At 49.2% G+C, this 21,899-nt stretch overlaps 1 protein-coding gene across 3 annotated transcripts; it reads left to right on the top strand.

The window, feature by feature from the left end:
* Positions 1 to 1,042: 1,042 nt before the first annotated feature.
* On the top strand, positions 1,043 to 7,870 carry LOC149852561 (uncharacterized). 3 transcript variants are annotated; one of them, XM_090030086.1, is made up of 3 exons: positions 1,043 to 1,178; positions 5,244 to 5,339; positions 6,429 to 7,870. In XM_090030086.1, exons 2-3 carry the CDS (start codon positions 5,270 to 5,272, stop codon positions 7,517 to 7,519), a joined length of 1,161 nt encoding a protein of 386 aa, XP_089886212.1. In that variant the 5' UTR covers positions 1,043 to 1,178; positions 5,244 to 5,269; the 3' UTR covers positions 7,520 to 7,870. The 3 variants fall into 3 exon arrangements, with proteins under 3 accessions (XP_089886212.1, XP_089886211.1, XP_089886213.1); XM_090030085.1 differs by having other exon boundaries at positions 6,426 to 7,870; XM_090030087.1 differs by lacking the exon at positions 1,043 to 1,178 and adding an exon at positions 1,189 to 2,667.
* The last annotated feature ends 14,029 nt before the right edge of the window (positions 7,871 to 21,899 follow it).

Here is a 21,899-nt window from a genome sequence, read left to right as displayed (position 1 = left end):
TGGCTCACACAGTTGGAAACCTGCTTTCCCTTGGTTGTAGCTCTCTCAGCCATGGCTTTTTGGCACTAGCGTTGTCCATTCAGAGCATCTACCTCATCTTGAACGTGGCTGGGCAGTGATGCCTAAAGATTTTCAGTGTCTTCCATGCAGGAGGCTAAGCACAGTCTATTTTGTTCTCCCTCATTCATATATTCATGCCTTTGTGTCCTAGGAAAGCTCTCAGTCCCCACTTCCTCAAATCACAGCCTTGTATCACATCACAATGCATGGATCTAATCTTTGCTCTCTTTTCTTACACTGTGTAGCAAGACCTGCAAAACACCTTGGCCCTGACAGCACCGCTGTGAGTGAGCACGACCTCCCCAACCTCACCAGGAGCCCGCTGGCTACAGATAAAAGCTGCAACAACCCCAAAGCCACCACACAAGTCACTGACTGAGCAGATCCATCCAGTCTGAACCGTCCTCCACAGCCACTTCAGCCTCTGCACAGAAAAGCAGCCTGAGAAACCCTCATGGGTGAACTTGAACATCTTCTTCCAGCCCAGCTGCGTGCCGCAGTGATAGTGTTAGGATCTCCTAGTTCATGGTGCAGGGGATCATTTAGGCCCCTGATCCAAGAGCTCTCTTTAGATCTGCAACGTATTCTGTTGGGTGCTGGGCTGCTATGCTGGAAGGCATTATTGGCACTCCTCAACAGCAGACTAGACTGCTGGACAGTTGGTCCGATATCCCCAAACACCCTCTGCCTCTCCTCCTGAAGCACCTCACTCTCCCCATGCAGTACAGAGGGGGTCTGTGTCTGTGGGTGCATCCAGGCTCCAGCTTGGGGTTAGTGTCAGCAGGGCCTGGCTCCTGCCTAGGGTTGTGCTGGGGCAGCAGCAGCTCAGCCAGCACGGCCAGGGAGGCAGCAGCAGCATCTTGTATTAGGCTTTTCTGCTACCACCACCAGTGCAGCAGCCACGCAGGCTAATCTCTATTATCCCCCCTTCCTGTTTCCCTCCTCCCAGCACCAGCTACAGCTGCTCTCAGCTGCTCCAACCCCTTCCTGTGTCTCGCAATACCAACTCGACCTGCAACACTGCCTGGGACAGGGACTTTCTCTGGCTGGTTATTTGCCCCCACCCTAAAGGCAGCCCTGGGCTCTGCCAACACCAACTGCTGAGCCGGAGACTCCAGGTAATGGAGAGAGCTTGGGGAAAGTGCCGGGGATGGGCAGGACAGTGATTCTGCACACACTGCCCTTCTGCACACATCTCTGCTCCCAGAGCTGCTCTTAGCACTGGCAGGAGTGGGAGCATGACTGCCCTAAGTATCCCAAGCAAAGGAGAAGGGAGGACACGAGACATAAGTTGGGAGGGAGGCTGGAGAGGCCAGACGTACTGCATGGGAGGATCAATGTACAGGGACATCCTCCCACGGGCAAATGAGTATTTACTGTCCTGGCTCAGAGGGCAGTGCTGGATGGGACTTAGCACTGAATTCCTCTGGTCTGGGATGCTTCTCTGCCTGGTCCTGTGTGCTTTCAGGGGCCCAGCTGAGAAGCATCTAGTGGGAGCTACTTCTTGCTGTGACTGTAACAGCCCCTTCCGGAGCACAGCAGCTGAGTCTGGAGTTAAGCATCCCTTCGTGACTCCTTCCCTTCCAAACCACCTGGCTCCCATAGAAGCGATTCCCTCTCAAGCCTGCAGGAGAGCCCAGAGCAGGGAGGCATTTGGACAGTGGAGGGAGATCCATTCACCTTTTTACACCCACCTTTTACCAAGCCCCCCTGGCTTTATAAAGAGCAGAATCAGAAGCAAAACTCATGGGAGAAGGAGCTGCTTCTTTTGTATGGCTGATGTAGATACAGAACAGCAACTGTCATTTTACATTTAGGTGACTGAGCCAGACGACTGTGTCAAGAGCAGCAGGGTGTATCACTGTGATACCTCCTTCATATTTGTGGATCGGGCATTGAGTCATATGTTCCACGGTCTGTTTTGGGTGACCATGGTCACACACTGGAGAGGTTTTTTAAATTTTCCATTTGTGCATCAAGACTCTGCATCACCTGTGGCTTGTCCAGGTACAGTTTAGAGTTGCCTGTGACCATTATGGGAGATCAAAGCCAGGGACCTTCTGCACTGAATCTATGCAAGAAGTTTACTTGGGACTTCCTGTGAACTCCACTGGATTTTCCAAGCTTCATCAGGATTAAAGTCATGTTGTTGAAGGTTAAGCACGTGGATCCAGAAAGGCTTGTGTGACTGTAGGCAACAGTGAGGGGCATTAATTGAGGTCCTGGTGGATGGGGAAACATTTGTTTTCCTTAATTCTGCAGACGTACTGTAGAGTTTTTGCCTTGTGATGAATGGTAGAGGAGCAATGTGTGACAGCACAGGCAGCCAAGGTGTTGGGGCCAACTTGAGGGTTCCAGGGATGCACCGCATTGCAGAGTTCATTTAGATGTCAATAAGTCAAGTGTGACTGCTCCTGGTCCATACCAGTGCACAATACTTGGCTACAGAGTATGCAAGGACCAGCGTTGATGTCCGTAATACTGATGCTGATGCCCCCCAGCTTGTGCTTGCCAATTTCTGGACTGAATTGACCCTTACCTTCATCTTGGCAGCCACCTTCTTCAGGTGGTCATGAAGGTTAGCATGCAGTCCAGCCTCACTCCAAGGTAAGAAAGTTACCTACTTAGCATTCCTGTTATCAAGATAAAATGCAGTGACTACTGTCTTGTGGGGATTTGGCTTGAGTCTCCACTTCCAAAATTATTCTTCCATATAGCAAACAGAAGGAGCTCAAAGGAAACTGCTGTTCATCTCAAATGGTTTGTGTTTGCTTGTGGAATTTATGCCAGGCTCCATGCTAACCAAGATGGCTTTGTACTTGCTTTTTGTAACTATTGCTTCTGTTTCAGCACAAGGCATGCATTGCAGGGAATAGCTGTAAAAGTGGCTTTTTTGGCACTTCCACATATGTAGTTATTCTTTTACCCCTCTTGCATGGATGCGTACATGTGTGCACATAGAATGAGTCACTGCAGTAGGTTACGTGCTGGCTGAGCATATATGCAGCTATGTACCTTTGCTCTTTCTGGATGCATGCTTGGATCTAAATCATGGAAATGTAGCCAGCCAGAGAGCCATGATTTGTGAGTGTTAGATTCAGAGGGCGCGTCCACACTTTCATTAATACGCTTTTGCTAATGGACATTAAATTTAGTACCTCCATTGTGATGAAGTACTAAAAAAAGGCATGTTGGCCTATTTTAATGTGAATTAGTGAAAGTGCAAGGTTTTTTGTGACACTTTAATGTGCATTATAATAGGCTAATGTGCATTAGAGCACACATGTAGATGTGCTCAGGAGATCTAACACTACTGTTTTAGCTCTAAGAACAGGAGAGTGCTTAGTGAGCTTACCCAGAAACATGGGCTTCTTGGTCCCTTACCTACAAGGAATTTGACCCTGCACATCTCAAACTTTCCAGTATAGCACCCTAACCACCACACTATAGATTTTGCATTACTGATGCTTTTCTCCAGTGCTTCTTTTAAAACTAGCTCCTGGGAAGCCAAGCAAGAGCCAAGAGGAGAAGGGCAAGCCCGAGGTGGATGCTGGCTTGGAAAGCCACAGGTCCTGGGGTCTAGCTTCAACTGTTCTTCCTACTAGGACAGAAGCATCCCCACCACACTGTTCTCAATCCATTTTATCCAATGACTGGTAGTAAACGTAAGGGGCAGTGGAAGGTCAGGGGCATTACTAAAGAAAAAGGCCTGGAAAAGCCAGCCCCTTGCCAACGCTAAGGAATCAAAAATTGTGTGTCAGGACTTCAGAAAATCGTGAGCTAAGCTAATAAAACATGAGTTTGTTGTTTGTGGGGGGAGGCGTTATAATATATACTGGCTTCTTTTTCCTTTGTCTTCTGCTTTCAAGACCTCTAGGAACAGAAATTCTCAGTTAATCCTTTGACTCCAGGAGACAGAGCTTTAAAAAAAGTTCCCAAATGTCACGTGAGTGACAATGAAAACAGCAAGAGTTGCCAGCACTGAAACCAGCACAGGTCTAGCTTCTGCACACATGAAGTCACCATTAGGACCAGTAATGGGTTCCAAGTTAAGCACTTAAGCAGGAGTTTCTAGACTCTGCACCTTATCTATGACAACAATGCAAAACAAGTCCTCCTCCATCAAGCATTCTCTCAGCTATAGGAAGTGCAGATGAAGTCACTAAGGACCTAAAATTACTAAAATAAGTAAGGCCAAGATTTTCAAAAGCACTAAAATCGTGTAGGAGCTTGATACCTATCAGTTCCCAGTGGGGCTTCTTGATTTTTGCCAGGACTTGTGCTCCTCTGTCCCTATGGCACTTCAGGACATCTCGCTGTAAAGGACAATTCCTCAGAAGGATCTATATTTTGGCCACAAAGCTGATGAACAAAAAGTTGGTAAAAAAATAATTGTGTTTAGTCCAACCATTTTGCAAATCTCTGCACCCTATAGTAATGGTGGATAAAAAGCCCCTCAGTGATCACAAATGGTAAGGAAGAGTAAGGCTTATCAGTTTCTAGACATGGTTTCTGTCATTCTGTGCAAGGCCTTTGGCTTCACCGTGACTTTAATGTTTTCCCTGCCATATAAAATATTCCCCTGCTTTCTAAGGAGCAATCCGAATTCTGTTTTTTTGTTTGTATAGTGGTGAAAAGGCCCAGCCTAATGCATGCCATAGCACAAGGGCCTGAATCCAAACCCAGAGGAAATAATACTTTTGAATTCCTTCAATTTCTTGAAGATACGCCAGTTATCTTAACTTTGTGGGAAAGAGAAACAGGCCTCAAAATTACCAATTTTTCCTCATGAAATGAAGTGCCCAGTTGGGGTGGGTCAGGAGGAAATATAGATGTGGGCTTTATCTATGGATTTGTGAGCATCATATCCTGCCATGTTACTGAAGTGGAATTGAACCTTAGCTATACTGGGTCAGGCCAGTGGGACAACCAGTCCAGCATCCAGTAGAAGAAGGAGTCCAGAGGGGAAGCTGTGAACCAGTTGCTGGTTGTCTTCTGCCATGACACATGAGGTTTCATATCTATTGTACATTTTCTATTCCATCGTCCGTAGCTGTGAATGTTCTTGTTGTCTGTAACAAAGACAAGTCCTCTTCTGAGTCCTGCCAGTCCTTCAAGAAGCAAAGGCACCATGGAGAGATAATTCACCTGGAATCACCTGGGGTTTTTTTTCTCCTTAACAGACCTTTCTGATTCCCAAGATCTCCAAATGGCACAAGAGAAGGAGCCAAAAGTCGCATATCTTCAGGGGGTGGAGGAAAGAGGAGACCCCTGGACAGGTGAGAGATTGGCTGAACCAGCTCTGGAACCTCTAGATCGTCTCTGAGGACTGTCCAGGGATCCTGTCAGCCTGGAACTGAGTCCATTTCTAAAAATAAGATACATGGCATGTCCAGTGCTGTCCCTGGAGTCCTTCTTTCTATGACTGGTTGGTCCTGATTCACCAGACACAGTCAATCTCCAAAATGCAGTTTTCAAAATCTAATCTTGCTGCACTGGCTGACAAAACTCTCCCATTCTCCACTAAGCTGCACCTGCTGGCTGGTACACACCAGTACCAGGTTAACCCCTGGTTCTCTCACCTTCACTGGGCTCAGCTCCCTCAGATCCAGGACATCAGTTTCTTTGGTTGGGTCTCATCCCTGTGGAAGAGACACTTGCTTTGGATGTATTTTGGTAGCTTGTTGGATGAGGAGTGTCTGGCTGTGTGTGCTCCTGGCAGTGGTGCACACAGCTCCATTCCCCATTAGCAGTCTCTTGAGACTCAGACTACAGGGACAGGGGTTTTACTGCTTTGGAGGGGGCTGGGGGTGGAATCTGGGAATATTCTTTGGGGCAAACAGCCCACAAGTGCACATCTGACCCAGAGCCCATTTCTTGCCTTCCTGGAGAAGGATTTCTGGTGCTCAAAAACAACAGGGACTCCTAGCAAGAACAAAGGGAGGGGGTAAGGGAGGTGGAGCCCCACAGCTCTGAGGACATGGAGATGCCAGGAGATCCCGTGTGGTGAGGAATCACTTACACCATCTTGGGGGGACATAGGGGCTGAGGAAATCTCTGAGAGTCCCTCAAGGGGCTTATGAGCTCCCCGCATATTGCCTCCTCTCCCCCTCATCCCAGATATCACTTGAGGCTCCCTGCCACATCCTGCTGACCCCTGGCAGAAGCTCCCTTCCGCCAAATGTTTGGATGGGAAGTGGAGGCAGAACTGGCCCCTTCCCTTTGCCCTCTGGAATTTAGCTCCTGGCTTTCCAGCCTCTTCACATCATTTTCAGCTTGTTCTCCTCCTTTCCCCCTGTCCCCCGGAGGTTCCCTTCCTCCCAGCACAGGCAGTGACTCCTGTCTGGATTCTCCCTCTGCCCCAGCAGGTGAGGGGACAGTGAGTGACAACGAGGAGGAGAACCCACCACAGAAAGGCCCTGAGCATGAGGAACTGGATGGACCAGGATTGGAAGAAGCTGAAGGGGATGTTTGCCCAGAGCAAGGTGAAGGCTGTGAGGAGGAGCAAGGAAGCCATCCAGAGAAGAAACAGGATGACCCCAGTGCCCTGCAAGGAGGTTTGGGGAAACACAAGGCCCCCACAACCCCCAAGGGGGCAAGCACCAGGGGGAGGCCCAACACGTGTGAGGCGTGCGGGAAGAGCTTCAGTCTGCGGTCGAACCTGCTGACCCACCAGCGCATCCACCTGGGAGACCGGCCCTACCAGTGCCCCGAGTGCGGGCGCTGCTTCAGCCAGAGCTCGCACCTGATCACGCACCAGCGGCTGCACACAGGCGAGCGGCCCTACCGCTGCCGGGACTGCGGGCGCAGCTTCAACGTCAACTCCGACCTCATCAAGCACCAGCGCACCCACACCGGGGAGCGGCCCTACCCCTGCCCTGAGTGCGGGCGGCGCTTCAGCAGCAGCTCCAACCTGACGCGGCACCAGCGCCTGCACACGGGCGAGCGCCCCTACCGCTGCGAGGCCTGCGGGGAGAGCTTCCGCGACTGCTCGTCCCTGACCATCCACCAGCGCCTGCACACGGGCGAGCGCCCCTACGTGTGCGCGGACTGTGGCAAGGGCTTCACCGACAACTCCCTCCTCATCAAGCACCAGCGCACGCACTGCACTGAGAAGTGCTACGACTGCCCCGACTGCGGGAAGAGCTTCTCCACCAGCTCCTACCTCCTGCGGCACCAGCGCACCCACCTGCCCGAGAAGCCCTACCAGTGCCCCGACTGCGGGCGGGGCTACAGCCAGTTCGCCCACCTCACCACCCACCAGCGCGTGCACACGGGGGAGAGGCCTTACATCTGCCCCAACTGCAGCAAGACCTTCACCACCAGCTCTGCCCTGACCAAGCACAAGAGGATCCACACAGGTGAGCGCCCCTACGTCTGCCCCGACTGCGGCAAGAGCTTCACCCAGAGCTCCAATGTCATCACACACTGGCGGCTCCAGCACGGCAAGTCCCTGTGACAGCCCCCGGCCACGTCGCTGACCCATCCTGCAGCACCAGCCCCTGGCTGCCTTGCAGGAGAAGGGACAGATGCCGGATTGGTGGCGACCCTCCGGGGACCAGGTCTCCCTTGCTGCTGCCGAGCCCCTCTGCTTCCACTTGTCTAGCATGAGGGAAGGAGAAGCAACCTGCTCGCGGGTCCAGCTCCCTGGACCGATGACCCCCGCTTCCTATCGCCACTGCTCCAAGCCCAGAGCGCCCAGGGGAGTCCAGAGCCCCCAAACCCTCTCCCCTGCAGACATGGTCCTGTGGTGACTGGTTTCCAGGCTTCATGCTCTGTCTGGTCATTGCCTGTTTCACAATAATAAAAGTTGCTTTCCTTAAACTTGCGTGTGCTTTTCTGATAAGCAGCTGTAGCACTGATTTCACCAGACCCACCAGAGCAGCTGGGGATTGCAGGTGGCATTCAATGAATAATGTTTACGGGTGTGTGGAGGGAGGAACATAGGGCCAGATGTTCCAGTGGCGGAAATCAGCAGTGCTGCACTGGCGTCAATGAGACTCCACCAATTTACGGCACCTGGGGTCCTGGCTCATATAAGCGCTGACTTTTATTTTTGTTGGCATGGTGGGGGGTCCTAAGATGATGGACATGTGGAAAGTTTTACGCATTTCAGGTGACAGCCCTCTTCCCGAGAGAGGCCAGGGCCCTAAGGCTCCACCTACTTGGCACCCGTACTGGCTCATAATGATCCAAGCTGGGAGATGAGTTAGCTGGAGATTGCATGTTATTTGATGAATAGGGTTCACAAGGGGCATTTTGGTGTGTGTTGGGGAAGAAAGAGAGGTCCCAGCCCTCTCCCCCAGAGAAACAGATCCACAGCCCACAGCTGTCCCTGACAAGACACTTCCTCTGAGCCTCCCCTCAAGTCTTCCCTTTGTTAGTTTCTCCCTCTCTCGTCTTGGCCACTCTCTACTGTTTTGGGAGAGGGAGAAGGAGAGTAGCAAAAAAGCTGAAAAATCAATTTATGAATTCAATGTAAAAAAAAAATCTTCCTGGCTCCTGAAGGCAACCAGTGGAAGCCCTGAAGCACAGTATTAAAGGATTAAATGCAATCAAATTAAATCCTTAATTAAATACAATATATAATTAAATACAATACAAATACAACGTAACCAATACTTTAATCTTATTCAGAGCTCAAATGAATGGCGAGCAAAGGAGGACAACCTAATCCATAAAGGGGCATCATAAACTCTGGGCCTTACTTTCCTGATTTGCACAACCAAATTCTTGAACTCCCTGTAATCTACACTAGACATGCAAGTCACTTCAAGAACCCCAGGGTAGTACAGACAATGCCCACAGGTCAAAACCATTCCAAGGGCCATCCCAAGCTACTTCTTGATCTCTGCCCCACTTCTTCCCTCTTTATTCTCTTTATGTGTCTGAAGAATCTTCTGCTCTTCATTATCATTTTCTCTACAAGGTCGAACTAAGCCAGGCTTTTAGCCATTTTCACTTGATTTTCTGCAGTGCCTGAGCTTTGAGACATGGCCTTCTTCACTGCTCACTCCCTTCTTCATTTCTTGGAGGTTGTCTGCGTACTTTGAATAGCCTCTTTGAATTGCTTATTTATCCAGGTAGACATTTTCCTATCAGTTTTCCTCCTTCGTGCTTGGTACAGAAGTTCCAGATAATATTTGCACTTTTGATATCAAGTAATTACATGTCTTTTCTTCCACTCAAATCCTTGAGATTTTAAATCCAGTTAACCTCATTAATTCCCTTAATTTTTCCAGGTTTGTCCTGCTGAAGCCCAGGCCCTCGGGTATAGACCTATTTTTTGTCAATCAGTTTAAAATGAACTGGTACAGGCCCTGATTTCCAATAACCAGCTGTTCTCTGAAATCCTTTCTATTTTCTCAAAACAGATCCAAAATGAGCATTGACTCAGACTGATTCAGTGACTGGATGATGGCAGAATTTGTCAGCCATCATGTCCAAGAATAGCTGTGCCTGGCCACCACTGGTAGGATCTGCTTTCTATGCGATACCTAACACATCAAATCGTACACCGGTCCCATAATATTTACGCATGTTCAAGTCTGATCCTGGGGTCCTATAGCAGACTCTCCTTCTGTGGACCTTTTTACTGTCTCTCTTCCGGAGTGATTTTTACCCACCCTGCTGTTTTATCTATGCCAGTGGTATTCAACCTTTTGACCTCCTGGGCTAGATGAATGGAACAAGACCAGCCTGTGGACTGACCAGTCATGGGACTGGCACATGGGGTTTGTCCCCACATGCCTGCATCAGGCCCTGTGCCACCTCCCAACCCCACATGCTCAGATCAGGGCTCATGCCTACCGCATGCCCTATGTGGCATGGCAGGAATATGCTATCTAGCCTATGGAGATCCCCACTGGTCTGGAAATTTGGCAGTAGGGGAGTAGCAATTAATGCTGCCACTGATCCCATGATGCCAAAGTTTTGGGACTGTGAGGAGCTCAGCGGACCAGAAGATACAGCTCCAAGGGCCAGATCTGGCCCACAGGCCAGAGGTTCAGCACCCCTGGTCTATGCCATTGTTTCTTGTTACTTTAAGTCCTTCCACTTCACTGATAAATATACTGATAAATACATAGTAATGAGCAGACACATCCAGACAGGTCATACGCACTGCCAAGGCAGCAGTCTGATGAATTTAAAATAATGGCCTTTGACAAAGGCAGCAGCACCACAAGGAAGGAACTGGGGACAAGCTTCAGCCTTGTCACATGCAGATGTTTTCCCAAGATGAAAGATTGATGCTAATATCCCCTCTGGGCCCACAGGGCAGGAGAGACCCTGCATACGACAGGGAACCGTGGAGTGATGGCCCAGCTTCTGCCAGCCTTGTCATGCATCAGAAACACCTCATGGGACAGAAACCCAGTGCCTGCCTTCAGGACTACGTGGAAAGTCACCGCCACAGCACAAGCCCTAACAGACATTGGAAAATCTGCTTAGGGACACAGAGGGCATAATCCCATGTCACTTTATGGCCCCCAATGGCAGTTTTCCAACAGCACAACTGCTATTTTGGCACTATGGACAAAGACCTTGTGCAATAGTCTACCCTCTAGTTGGGCAGGTACAAAGCTCTGCATGTGTGCACCTGAATGGGAGTCCCAGCAAAAATGAGAGGGAGTCTCCTGTGTTTTAGCAAAGTCCACTATTCAGGTCATTCAGGAAGAAGAAGACCTAGCCTCCTTTATGCAGTGTGGATGGCAGCGTGGATGTGAACCTGAACTTCTCTTCTTAGCACAGTGCTCTAACCACCCGGCCCCAGACACTAGGCCTTACTCCAGACTCCCTCCAGCTCTGCCCTTGGAGCTGAACCACTGAACTGTGCATTTAATATTCACAAGATACTGTACAACAGAGAGAACTAAGAAGGTTTTTGCCCCTTTGGATGCATGTATGTAGATAGTAGAGCAATTCTTCTGTTACAAAGCATTCAGCAAGCCCACAACAGGTCAAAATGCTTTTAACACTATGCTGGATTCCTATTTGAAATCTCTGGGTCTATCTGGTGAATGATGTTTGCCACCTAGCAGTTCTAACATTGCATGGCACTCCACAGCATCCTTGAAAGGATCTCGAGGCACCCTAGGGTGCCACAGCACCTGGTTGAGAATCACTGCTGTCAGCAAGGGTGCTAACCACTTGGCTCTCCAGCAACAACATTGAAATTCCTCTTCTTTCAACTAATATGCAGTAGCCAAATAGACTTCATCCTGGCTGGGCTCTTGCTAGGCAGTATTTTGTGACTTGCACCCATACAAAGTCACATGCCTGCCAGTCCAGCACACAACCTGCTGTACACGCTCAGCAGCTTTTGTGAATGCTTGTGTGTTCACAATGCGTGTGGAATAGGCCCACAAAATGGACTTAAAGTGCCACAAATGGCCGTTCCATGGCTGGAAACCTGCCATTTGGGTGCATAAAGTGAAATAGGATATTGCCAAAAGCCCCTCTAAGACTTTGCAGGAGCCTGTCATGTGAACTTAGCTGAAGACAGCCCATGGGAGACATGGAAGCCCTATGCTGGGAATGCTGGGCCTTGCAAAGTGAAGTATTATCAGCCACTGAAACAACTACTTGCTGGGGTGTCTGAATTGTTTGAAGGCTACACATTTCTCGGGGTGGGGTTGAGAGTGGGCCAAGCACACCCACTCTTCCGAAGCCTGTTCAGAGAACTGGAGGATTTTTGTTCCTGATGTAGTTAATTCCAAAAACATTGGCTGAAACAAAGGAGAACGCCAGTCCTCCCAGATGGAAGATGATGTGCTGGCACCATCTACTGGACGTGGACTGACACGGACCAGAAACCTGAGGAGCACAAAGCAGCCCATTGGGTTGGAGGGGGTGTTCCCCCCATAGCTGTTCCCTAAACTTTGTAAAAACATAGGATTTAGAGGAGAACTTTCAGAATCATCAAACCCAGCAAGTGTAGGAAAACCCATATGAAGCATTAGATCAGTCTCTCCCTATGTTGAAGACTTACAAAGAATAAGGAGGGTGTAAGAGTTACTATACAGTGCCCCCAGTTACTCCAAGAAGATCCCAATGGAGCAGATCTTTGGGGTTTACTGAGAGTAATATTATGTAGGAAGCCTTGATCTTGCAAAGTCCTCTATTTTCTATAGAAGAACAGCTGTTAGGGCACAAACTTAAGCTATTGCATTGGTCTTTACAGAATTGGGGCCTACAACTTTTATTCATAAATTCAACTAGGCTGCTCTAAGAGAACCCCTGAATAAGCAACTTTAATCAAATTATCTTTGTTTAATAAGCCAACCCCACTTACAGCAGGTAGTAGATTTCAGCAACTCCATTCAGATGACTACGCACAAATGTAGCCTTGCTTTTCCTTTGAAAGATATTTAGTCCCATGTGTGAGCACATGGTAAACTGTGAAAATTATCACGTTAACCAGATGCCATCCACCTATGCTAAGAAGTTTCACATCTTGAGATTTACAGGATACATTTGAATTTGGATTAGTTTTTGTTGCTAATAGTTCTGTGTGATGATCAGAGAGGGCTTGTTTCTTGTCTGCTTTCTTGATTCTCTGTGTGTTCTGCTCACACGACTTCCTCTTCTTTAAAGACTTTTTACTGAAACTGTCTCCAGTGCTCCTCAAAACCTTTGTGGCCCACTATAGTGATGATCATGTATGGAAGAATTCACAGCCTTGTCTCTCAAGCGGCAGCCAAAAAATGCACCTCTCAGTCTGTACCACAGCAGCCGCCTGGGAACCCCTGCATGGAAGCAGAGATCCCTGGAAAAGCAGACTCCATCAGCATCACATAAAGGATTCACATGCTGGAAGAAACCGTGATCCCCTGAAAGCAAGCTGCATAGAGACCCATCCAGTTGCACTGAGGTCCGGAGAAGAGGGGATTTTTCCTCTGCTGCCAGTGAACTTCAGCTTGGGTCAGTGCCTGAGGTGGGCACGTGGGTTCATTTCTTTCTCTGCCTTCCAGCAGGCGCGTCTACATATCACCCTATGGCGACATAGCAACATGCTCCATTACTATATGGTATGATATGGCAATGTAGCAAACTGGCTTGGACCTTCAGAAACGCCACCATGCCTGGGGCCTCTGATACAGGCGACACAGCCTGCAGGTGCCTGAAGGCTGGAAGACAAGTTGTAGAGGGGATGATTTGAAGGGTGACACCAGCAAGCTCCATGTCCTTGGAAAATTTTGCATTATCTCTGAGCACATGCTGCACCCCACAGCTGCAAGCAGCAGCACCGAGCACATGGCTCTGCTAATTAAGATCTGAGCACTTGCAATCCAGAGTCCCCTTCTTAGTTCACAGAGCTCTGTGCGTGAAACAGGGCTGCTGCACTCAGTCCCACAGTCAGGCAGCCCAACCTCCTGCTGGTTTCTGGGCTAAGTGGCTCAGGGTGAGGGGGGGAAGGAGCTAGGGTCAGTGACAGCTGCACACAAAGGCAGGAAACCCAGGAGGTCAGCAAGCCTGTGATGCTGTCACTCCCTGAAGCCTCCTTTCCCTCTGCATCATCCCCATACTCATCCATCCATGCCCCTGCTCCATCCCTGCTGAAGTGATGCCCCCTAAGATCTTTGCTGGAGAACAAAGCTGGCATTTTTCTTGGCTGTTTATCAGTTTCTCTGAACAGCTGGCTCTGCCGCCACCAGAGAAGGGAGAACATCAGGAAATCATCTTGGGTAGGGAGGGGCTGTGAGCTAAATTCAGAAGGAAATGGTTTCATGCAACTAGATCTGCAAAGAAAACCAATCGTGGCAGTGCAGACCTCTCACCCTGGCACAAACCGCCCTCACTCTGGGTCTCCTGAGGAGCCCTTCCGGGCACTTCCCGTTGTGCACAAAAAGGATTGGAAAGCATCAAGTGCTAGTACATGTCACAAGACTTATTGAGAGGGCTGCAGGGCCACTCTGCTCCCAGCTGCAGACTGGATCCTGCCTGACATACGGAGGGGACAGTGCTGTGCTTGCTGCAAGGAGTCCTCATGTCAGAGGAACCAAGTATGTGGGAGCCTGAGGACCCTGCCCCCTCTCTGGAAGAGGGCTGTTATCTGAAATACGTAAAACTTTACATATGTCCATCATCTTAGCAACCCCCTGGCAAAAATAAAAGTTGGCTCATAGTTTCATAGTAGCTAGGGGCAGGAAGGACCTGAACAGATCATCTACCCTGACTCCCTGCCACAGGCAGGAATGAATGCTGGGTTCACAAGACCCCAGACAGGTGATCATCCAGCCTCCTCTTGAATTTGCCCAAGGTAGGCGTGAGGACCACTTCCCTGGGAAGCTGGTTCCAGATTTTGGCCACCCAAACTGTAAAATATTGCCTTCTGATTTCTAACCTAAACCTATTCTCCATCAGCTTATTACCATTGTTCCTCATCACCCCAGGTGGTGCTGGGGAGAAAAGGGCTCTACCTATTTGCTGTTGATCTCCGATGAGTTTGTAGGCAGCCACCATGTCCCCCCTCAGCTTCCTCTCGCTGAGGCTGAACAGGTTCAGGTCCCATAGCCTCTCCTCACAGGGCCTGTCCTGCTGCCCCCTGATCATGCCAGTGGCCTCCTCTGGACCCTCTCCAGGCTGGCCACATCCCTCTTGAAGTGTGGTGCCTAGTACTGGACGCAGTACTCCAGCTGCGGCCTGACCAATGTCATGTAGAGCAGTGGTCTCCAAACTTTTTTGATTGCACACCCCTATCAGTAAAACATTTTTGGGCACGCACCCCCAATATATGTATATTTATATTTGGGCACCCCATCAGTAAAAAAATTTTGAGCACGCACCCCCAATATATGTATATTTATAAAAATAGAAGTTCTAATATTTTCTTCCTGCACCCCAACGGATCGTCTTGCGCGCCCCCCACTTTGGGGACCACTGGTGTAGAGGGGGAGTATCACCTCTCTGGGCTGGTTTGAGATGCATCTTTGCATGCATGACAAGGTATGGCTGGCCTTGCTGGCCGCGGTCTGGCAGTGGCGGCTCATGTTCATCTTGGAGCCAATAATGACTCCAAGATCCTGTTCTGCCTCTGTGCTTTCAAGAGGGGAACTCCCCAGCCTGTATGTATGCTGTGGATTCCTTCTCCCAAGGTGCAGCACCCTGCTTTTATCTATGTTGAACCCCATCCTATTCTCATCTGCCCACTTTTGTAGTCTGTCTAAATCTATTTGCAGCCTCTCTCTCCCTTCAAGTGTGTCCACCTCGCCCCACATCTTAGCGTCATCAGCAAACTTGGACAGTGTGCTTTCCACCCCCTTGTCCAAGTCACTGATGGAGGTGTTAAACAGTGCAGGCCCGAGGACCGAGCCCTGGGTTACCCCACTGCTCACATCTCGCCAGGTTGAGTACAGCCCGTCCACCACTACTCTCTGGGTGTGCCCTGTCAGCCAATTTTTTACCCATCCAACTGCGCAGGCAACAATGCCACAGTCATCTAATTTATTGATGAGGATGGGGTGAGAGACAGTGTCAAAGGCCTTCTTAAAGTCTAGAAAAACTATGTCCATGGTGACACCATCATCCAAGGATTTAGTCACCTGGTCATAAAAGGCAACCAGGTTGGTCAGGCAGGACCTGTCTTTGATGAACCCGTGCTGACTGCCCCTGAGCACGATCTCCCCTGCTGACCCCCCACAGATGTGCTCCTTGATGATTCTCTCCAGGAACTTCCCGAGCACCAAGGTGAGGCTTATGGGCCAATAGTTACCTGCGTCCTCCTTCCTCCCTTTCCTGAAAATTGGGACATTAGCCAGTTTCCAATCCCAGCACCTGGCCAGATGACCATGAATGATCATATAGCTGGGCCAAGGGCTTCGCGATGACCCCTGGCAGCTCCCTCAACACCCTTGGGTGGAGGGCATCTGGACCTGCAGATTTAAAAATGTCTAGCCCTTCCAGAAGATCCCTAACTACATCTGCGCTGACTGAAGGCCTGACAGAGCTATCCCCAAGATTGTCCCTACCTCTGGTAGATGGGATGTCCTCGTCCCTGTTCAAGAAAACAGAGGCAAAGAAACTGTTAAAAATATCAGCTTTCTTGTCTGGCGTAGCCACAAGATTACTGTTTGTGTCTTGCAGGGGCACTACATTGCCTGGTGCCCTCTTCTTGCTCCCAACGTACTTGAAAAAGGACTTTTTGTTGTCCTTAATCCTGGACGCTAGCCTGAGCTCCATGTCTGCCTTGGCCTTCCTAATAGCCCTCTTACCTTCCCGGGCTCCTCCCTTCCACTGGTCGTACGCTCCCCTTTTAGTCCTCAGGCATTGCTGAATGCCCTTGCTGAGCCAAGGGAGTTTCTGAGCACTCTTACCCCCCTTGCTTCTCTCAGGGACTGTTACCCTTTGGGCCTGGAGGATCGCACCCTGAAAGTATGACCATCCCTCATGGACTCCCATCTCTTCTGCCTTCTGGACCCTCAGTGCCTCCCCCACTAGTCTCCTAAGCTCACTGAAGTTGGCCCTTCTGAAGTCAAGGGCATTAACCTTGGTGTAAGCCTTTGACACCCTGTGTTGGATAGTGAAATCCAGCAGGTGATGATCGCTATTACCCAGGTGGTCAAGGACCTGCAGTCCCCTCACCAGGTCATCCCCCCGGCCAGGACCAGGTCCAGCAAGGCATTACCCCTAGTGGGGCTGTGCACCTCCTGGATAAGGTGAAGGTCCTGTAATACAGCCAGGAACCTATGCGAGCAGTCAGACCTGGCTGTCTGCTCGTCCCAGCAAATGTCTTGTACCAACCAGGTTTGCACTGAAATGCCAAGTGTAGCCTAGGCTGAGTGCTGTCACATGGCTGGTGGAGACTGGCCTTCCTGGAGAAGAGCCTCTAGTCGTGACCTGCAGGAGGTGCAGAGGTAGTCAGGGAGCGGGGGCTGGAGCAGTGGTTGGGTCAATCCCTAGGGTGATTTGGGGAGGCTGGACAGGGCTGCTCTGGAGCTGCTGCCATCACAAAACTCCTCCCAGGTGGAAAGGGAGGGCCAGAGGTGCTGAGGGTACCTGCAAAGCCAGGGATGGGAGGGCAGTGGAGTGAGGGGCTTTGCACTCTCCTGGTTGGAGAGAGGGGATCATGCATGGCTTGGGCTTTGGATTAACATATTTACCTGGCAGGGGACATACCATTACGACTGAGGTGTGTTACCAGATTTGCCCGCTACTTTGGGGTGTGCTCATTTATTAGGGCTAGGGTCTTGGTAATTCTATCAATGTGCTGCTTTTGTTAGTTGTGTTTCTATACGGAGCTGTATCTCTCCCTTCTGCAAGCCCTCACCCCCACTGGAGCTATCTTGCAGGACTCAGTTCAGTGCAGCTGGGTTTCTCCAGTCCCCAAATCTCTCTCACACACACACACACACACACACACACACACACTAATGTGACACGCCTGACCTGGCTGGGTTGATCAGCATGGACAGGCTGACACCCAATCAGTTCATCAGAGCAACAATAAACTGCAGTCAGACACAAGCACACAGTTAAACAGAATACCTCTGAATGCGGCCGGGTGTCCAGATGACACCCTCATGGGCCAGCATTCAGTTCATTAGGGCACGTCTGAGCCAAACTGGGTCAATCAGCCTGAACAAGCTGATCCCCTTATGCATTTCAAACTCAGCACATCCCAATCTTTTAGTTTTTTTGATGAGCAGACCCCACAGTATTTCTGGGCTTCACAGGGATCTTTAGCTTAGGTAAGAGGGGCATTGCTACAGAGCAAGTGGGGAAAAGAGAAGTAAAGAAGGTGAAATATACCCAGTTACCACCAGTTTGACTATAAAAGTTATTTATTGCTAAGTAGATGAAATATATATATTGACACTAGTAGTGATATACATGCAAAGAAAAAACAAACACAAACAGTCACAGTATACCCTGGTTTCACTAAGTATTTGGGGAAACTTAGCTCAAGCTTAACTAATACAGTTCAAGTTTAGAAATCTATGCTTAGAGAGAGAAAAGAGAAAAGAGAGAGAGAGCTGGGATCTCACCAGTCCAAGGCACTCAGGTTGCAAAGCTGACAGGCTAAAGTTTTCAGCACGATCCTTGAAGGGAAATGATCTGCCTCCTGCAGCCTCTCCAGAAGAAAGTGAGTGGTGTCAGCACCCCACTGCTGCTTCTTTTTACAGATTTTATACCCTCAGTTTAGTTTCTTTCAAGCATTGTCAATATTGTAAATCAAATTGTTTTGACATTTTTATGTATAGCAGATATCTTTCTTGGTGTTTTCAGAAACAACCTCTCCATTGACAAGGGGTTATCTGAGTGGAACATCCCAGGAACTTGATTTATACTCAGTAAAACACCTGCTTGGAGCCAGCTTGACATTTTTATGGATAGCAGATATCTCTCTTGGTGTTTTTAGAAACACCCTTTTAATTGACAAGGGGTTTTTGTATTTTTGCTTGCTGTGAACAAGCCTCAGCTTAGCATGACTTTTTAGATCTTACTATAGTTTTTTGACAGACTTAAGGCAATCATTGGAGTGTTCATAACCTGTTGTGGAGAGGACTTCCACCAGTCGTCTCGGGAAAAGTATGACAATACTTGTGGTCAGGGCTTCAACGGGCTGGACGTTGTGATGAACCCTGTGCCATTGTTCAAATGTTGCCCATACCCTCTCTGACTCGGTCTATTGCCTCAGCATTTCCCTAACACGGCAACCGAGTTTTAGCCAATTAAGTTTACATAGGCTTCCCATAGTGGGACCGGGGAATGAACGGTCTGAGATGCCCAATAAACTTACTTTTGCTTGGGGGGGGGGAAGGGGAGAGTCCTTTGTAAATCCAGATTAGAACTGGTCTGATAAATGCTGAGCTGGGTGTAAGGGTCGATTAGCATTGGGAACATAGCTTCCTTATCATGCAGTACTCCCCTGCTTCGTTGATCCCAGAATTTACTGAAGTCCCTGCTTCAGGTTTTCTGTTTAGGTTGGGGGGGGGGGGACGAGTCTTTGTGAGTCAGACAGTCTGTGTCCTGTATCAGGGTTCCCCCAAGAACATGGAGCTGACAGGTAACAGGTGGGTTTCCTACTGGCAGGGGAAAACCACTGTCTTAGCAGGGAGTAGTACCCTGCCCCAGGTAATGAATAGTTAGCCTCCCACTTTCACTTCCAGTAGGAAGATCTTGGCTATACACCGACTTTATGGAAATGGGAGACTCCCTAACTTGCTCCTGCAGCCATACAGCTAAGGACAAGCGAAATTAAGGCCATATGAACCTCAAGCCTCCGGGCTTGGGCCTGCACGTAGGATGCCCGCCAAAGGATTTGGAAGCATCTGAAGCCCCAGGCAGAGGTGTAGGATGCTTGCCATTAGCTGGGCCACATGTGGTTCTTGAATGACTCATGGATTTGGAATTGATTTGGCTTGGGACATGAAAAAATGCCCTTAAAAAACCCCCACAACCTCCACCCCCTGCTCTTTGAGTCCTTTTTGTTCACTTTGGGATTCTGTTCCCCTCCTCTGACAAAACAGAATCACCCTGTTCGTGTCTCTGGCAGAAGAAAAATTGAGGAAGAGGAGGAAAACAAAAGGCCCTCCACTTTTTAACCTCATAGCATGATGGGAGCCTCTCACACTATCTAATAACATAACACAAGTGTTGGCAACTGACAGCCCACGGACCAGGGGGGCTCAAGTGTCCTTCCAGCCACAGAGAGCTTCGCCTGCACTGCATTGCAGCTGTGGGATAAGCAGTAGTAGCACTGGCCCACTTTGGGCAAGCCAATCAATCCCTGCACCTCGAAAAGGTTGCCGACTGCCGGCATAGTGGGCTCTTCTAATATGCTCTAGTCATGGGTTTTGTCCAGCTAAAATTCACGACTGGCTTCATAGCTTAGGGTGGGTGATGCATAAACACACTCCATAACAAGAACTGCAGATGCACATTTTGGCATGTAGAGTGAAAGAGGATTTAACCATGTAAGCTGGGGCCCTAACATATGACTACATTCAGATTTCATTTTAAACAAATCTGTTCTTAATGGGAAACAAATATTTTAATTGAAATAAAAAAAAAAATCCCGAAAATAAAAAAAATCTGATTGGTTAAAAAACAACAACATTGATCAAACTTGGATGCAACATACACATTCTCACCATTATATTGGAACATGCACAGTGTTTGCCTTAAAGCCCTAGTCCTCAAGCTGTGATGCTGGGGGAGCCTCAGCTTTTGTTTTCCTAAAAATTAATTGCCAGCCATCAGGACTGCAGCAAGACAGGAAAATACGTGAGCTCAGACTGTTCACTCTGTGGAAGGCAGTCTGCTTTCTCTGGCAGGCTCAGCTTTCAAGTAATGTAGTGGAGCTCTGCCAAACCCTAGCTGCTGAGGCATAGATCTCAAGGCCCCTTCTCTTTTTGTTGTCAGAAAATAAAACCCAAATAATGAAACCATGTAAGTGTTTCCAGAAAGGAAGTCAGAATAAAATTGAGAGTTTCATAGATTTCATAGACATTAGGGCAGGAAGTCAGTTAGGGTCATAGGATCCCAGCAAGATAAGCATCCAATTTGCTCTTGAAGGTGTTCAATCTAGGTGCTTGAACCACCTCCGATGGCAGGCTGTTCCAGACCTCGGGGGGCTCGGACAGGAAATAAATTTTTCCTTATGTCCAGCCTGAAATGATCTTGTAGTTTATAACCATTCAACCTCATCATCTCTTGGGGCGCCCTGGTGAACAAACGTTTCCCCAGATACTGCTGGTCACCCCTGATAAACTTATAGGTGGCCATCAAATCACCCCTGAGCCTGCGCTTTTCCAGGCTAAGGAGCTCCATGGCTCTCAGCCTGTCATCATAAGATCTGTTTTCCTGACCTCTGATCATGCGCGTGACTCTCCTCTGGACTCTCTCAAGCTTCTCCACATCCTTTTTGAATTGTGGAGCCCAAAACTGGACGCAGTACTCCAGCTGTGGCCTCACCAAGGCCGAGTACAAGGGGAGAATGACGTCCCGGGATTTGCTTGAAAAGCATCTATGGATGCAAGCCAGCATTTTGGTCGCTGTACTAGCTGCAAGCAGGCTCATGTTCATTTTGTGGTCAATTATAACCCCCAAGTCTCTTTCTTCCATAGTGCTATCCAACGTAGTACTGCCGAGCCTATAAGGATGCTGCAGGTTTTTCCACCCAAGGTAGAAAACCTTGCATTTTTCAGTGTTAAAAACCATCAGGTTCTCGTCCGCCCATTTGCTGAGCCTGTCCAGGTCAGCCTGAATCGCCCTCCTGTCTTCTGGTGTGGATGCTTTGCCCCAAAGTTTGGTGTCATTGGCAAACTTGGCCAGTCTGCTTCTGACTCCAATGTCCACATCATTAATGAAGATGTTGAACAATATGGGCCCAAGGACAGAGCCGTAGGGGACCCCACTGGTTACAGGGCACCATGACGATTGACTTCCATCGATTACCACCCTCTGGGTCTGGCCACGGAGCCAATTTCCCAGCCAGCAGATCATGGTGGACCCAAGGCCACAATTGGCCAGTTTCGCCAAGAGGTTTCATAGTTTCATAGTAGCTAGAGTCGGAAGGGACCTAGGAAGATCATCTAGTCCGACCCCCTGCCTTGGCAGGAAAGAGCACCGGGGTCAGATGACCCCGGCAAGGTGCTCATCTAACTTCCTTTTAAAAATCCCTAGGCTAGGAGCCTGCACCACTTCCCCTGGAAGCCGGTTCCAGGCCCTAGCCGCCCTGACTGTGAAGTAGCACCTCCTAATATCTAATCTAAACCTACCCTCCGCCAGCTTGTGACCGTTATTCCTGGTCACTCCTGGCAGCGCACGGGGGAACAGGGACTCCCCCAATACCTGCTGATCCCCCCTGACCAGTTTGTAGCAGGCCACAAGGT

Source organism: Crocodylus siamensis, chromosome 15 (genome assembly GCF_052110815.1).
Source record: "Crocodylus siamensis isolate JL-2025a chromosome 15, ASM5211081v1, whole genome shotgun sequence".
NCBI lineage: Eukaryota > Metazoa > Chordata > Crocodylia > Crocodylidae > Crocodylus > Crocodylus siamensis.
The sequence above is the reverse complement of the archived record's forward strand: the minus strand, read 5'-3'. Positions and strand labels throughout refer to the sequence as shown.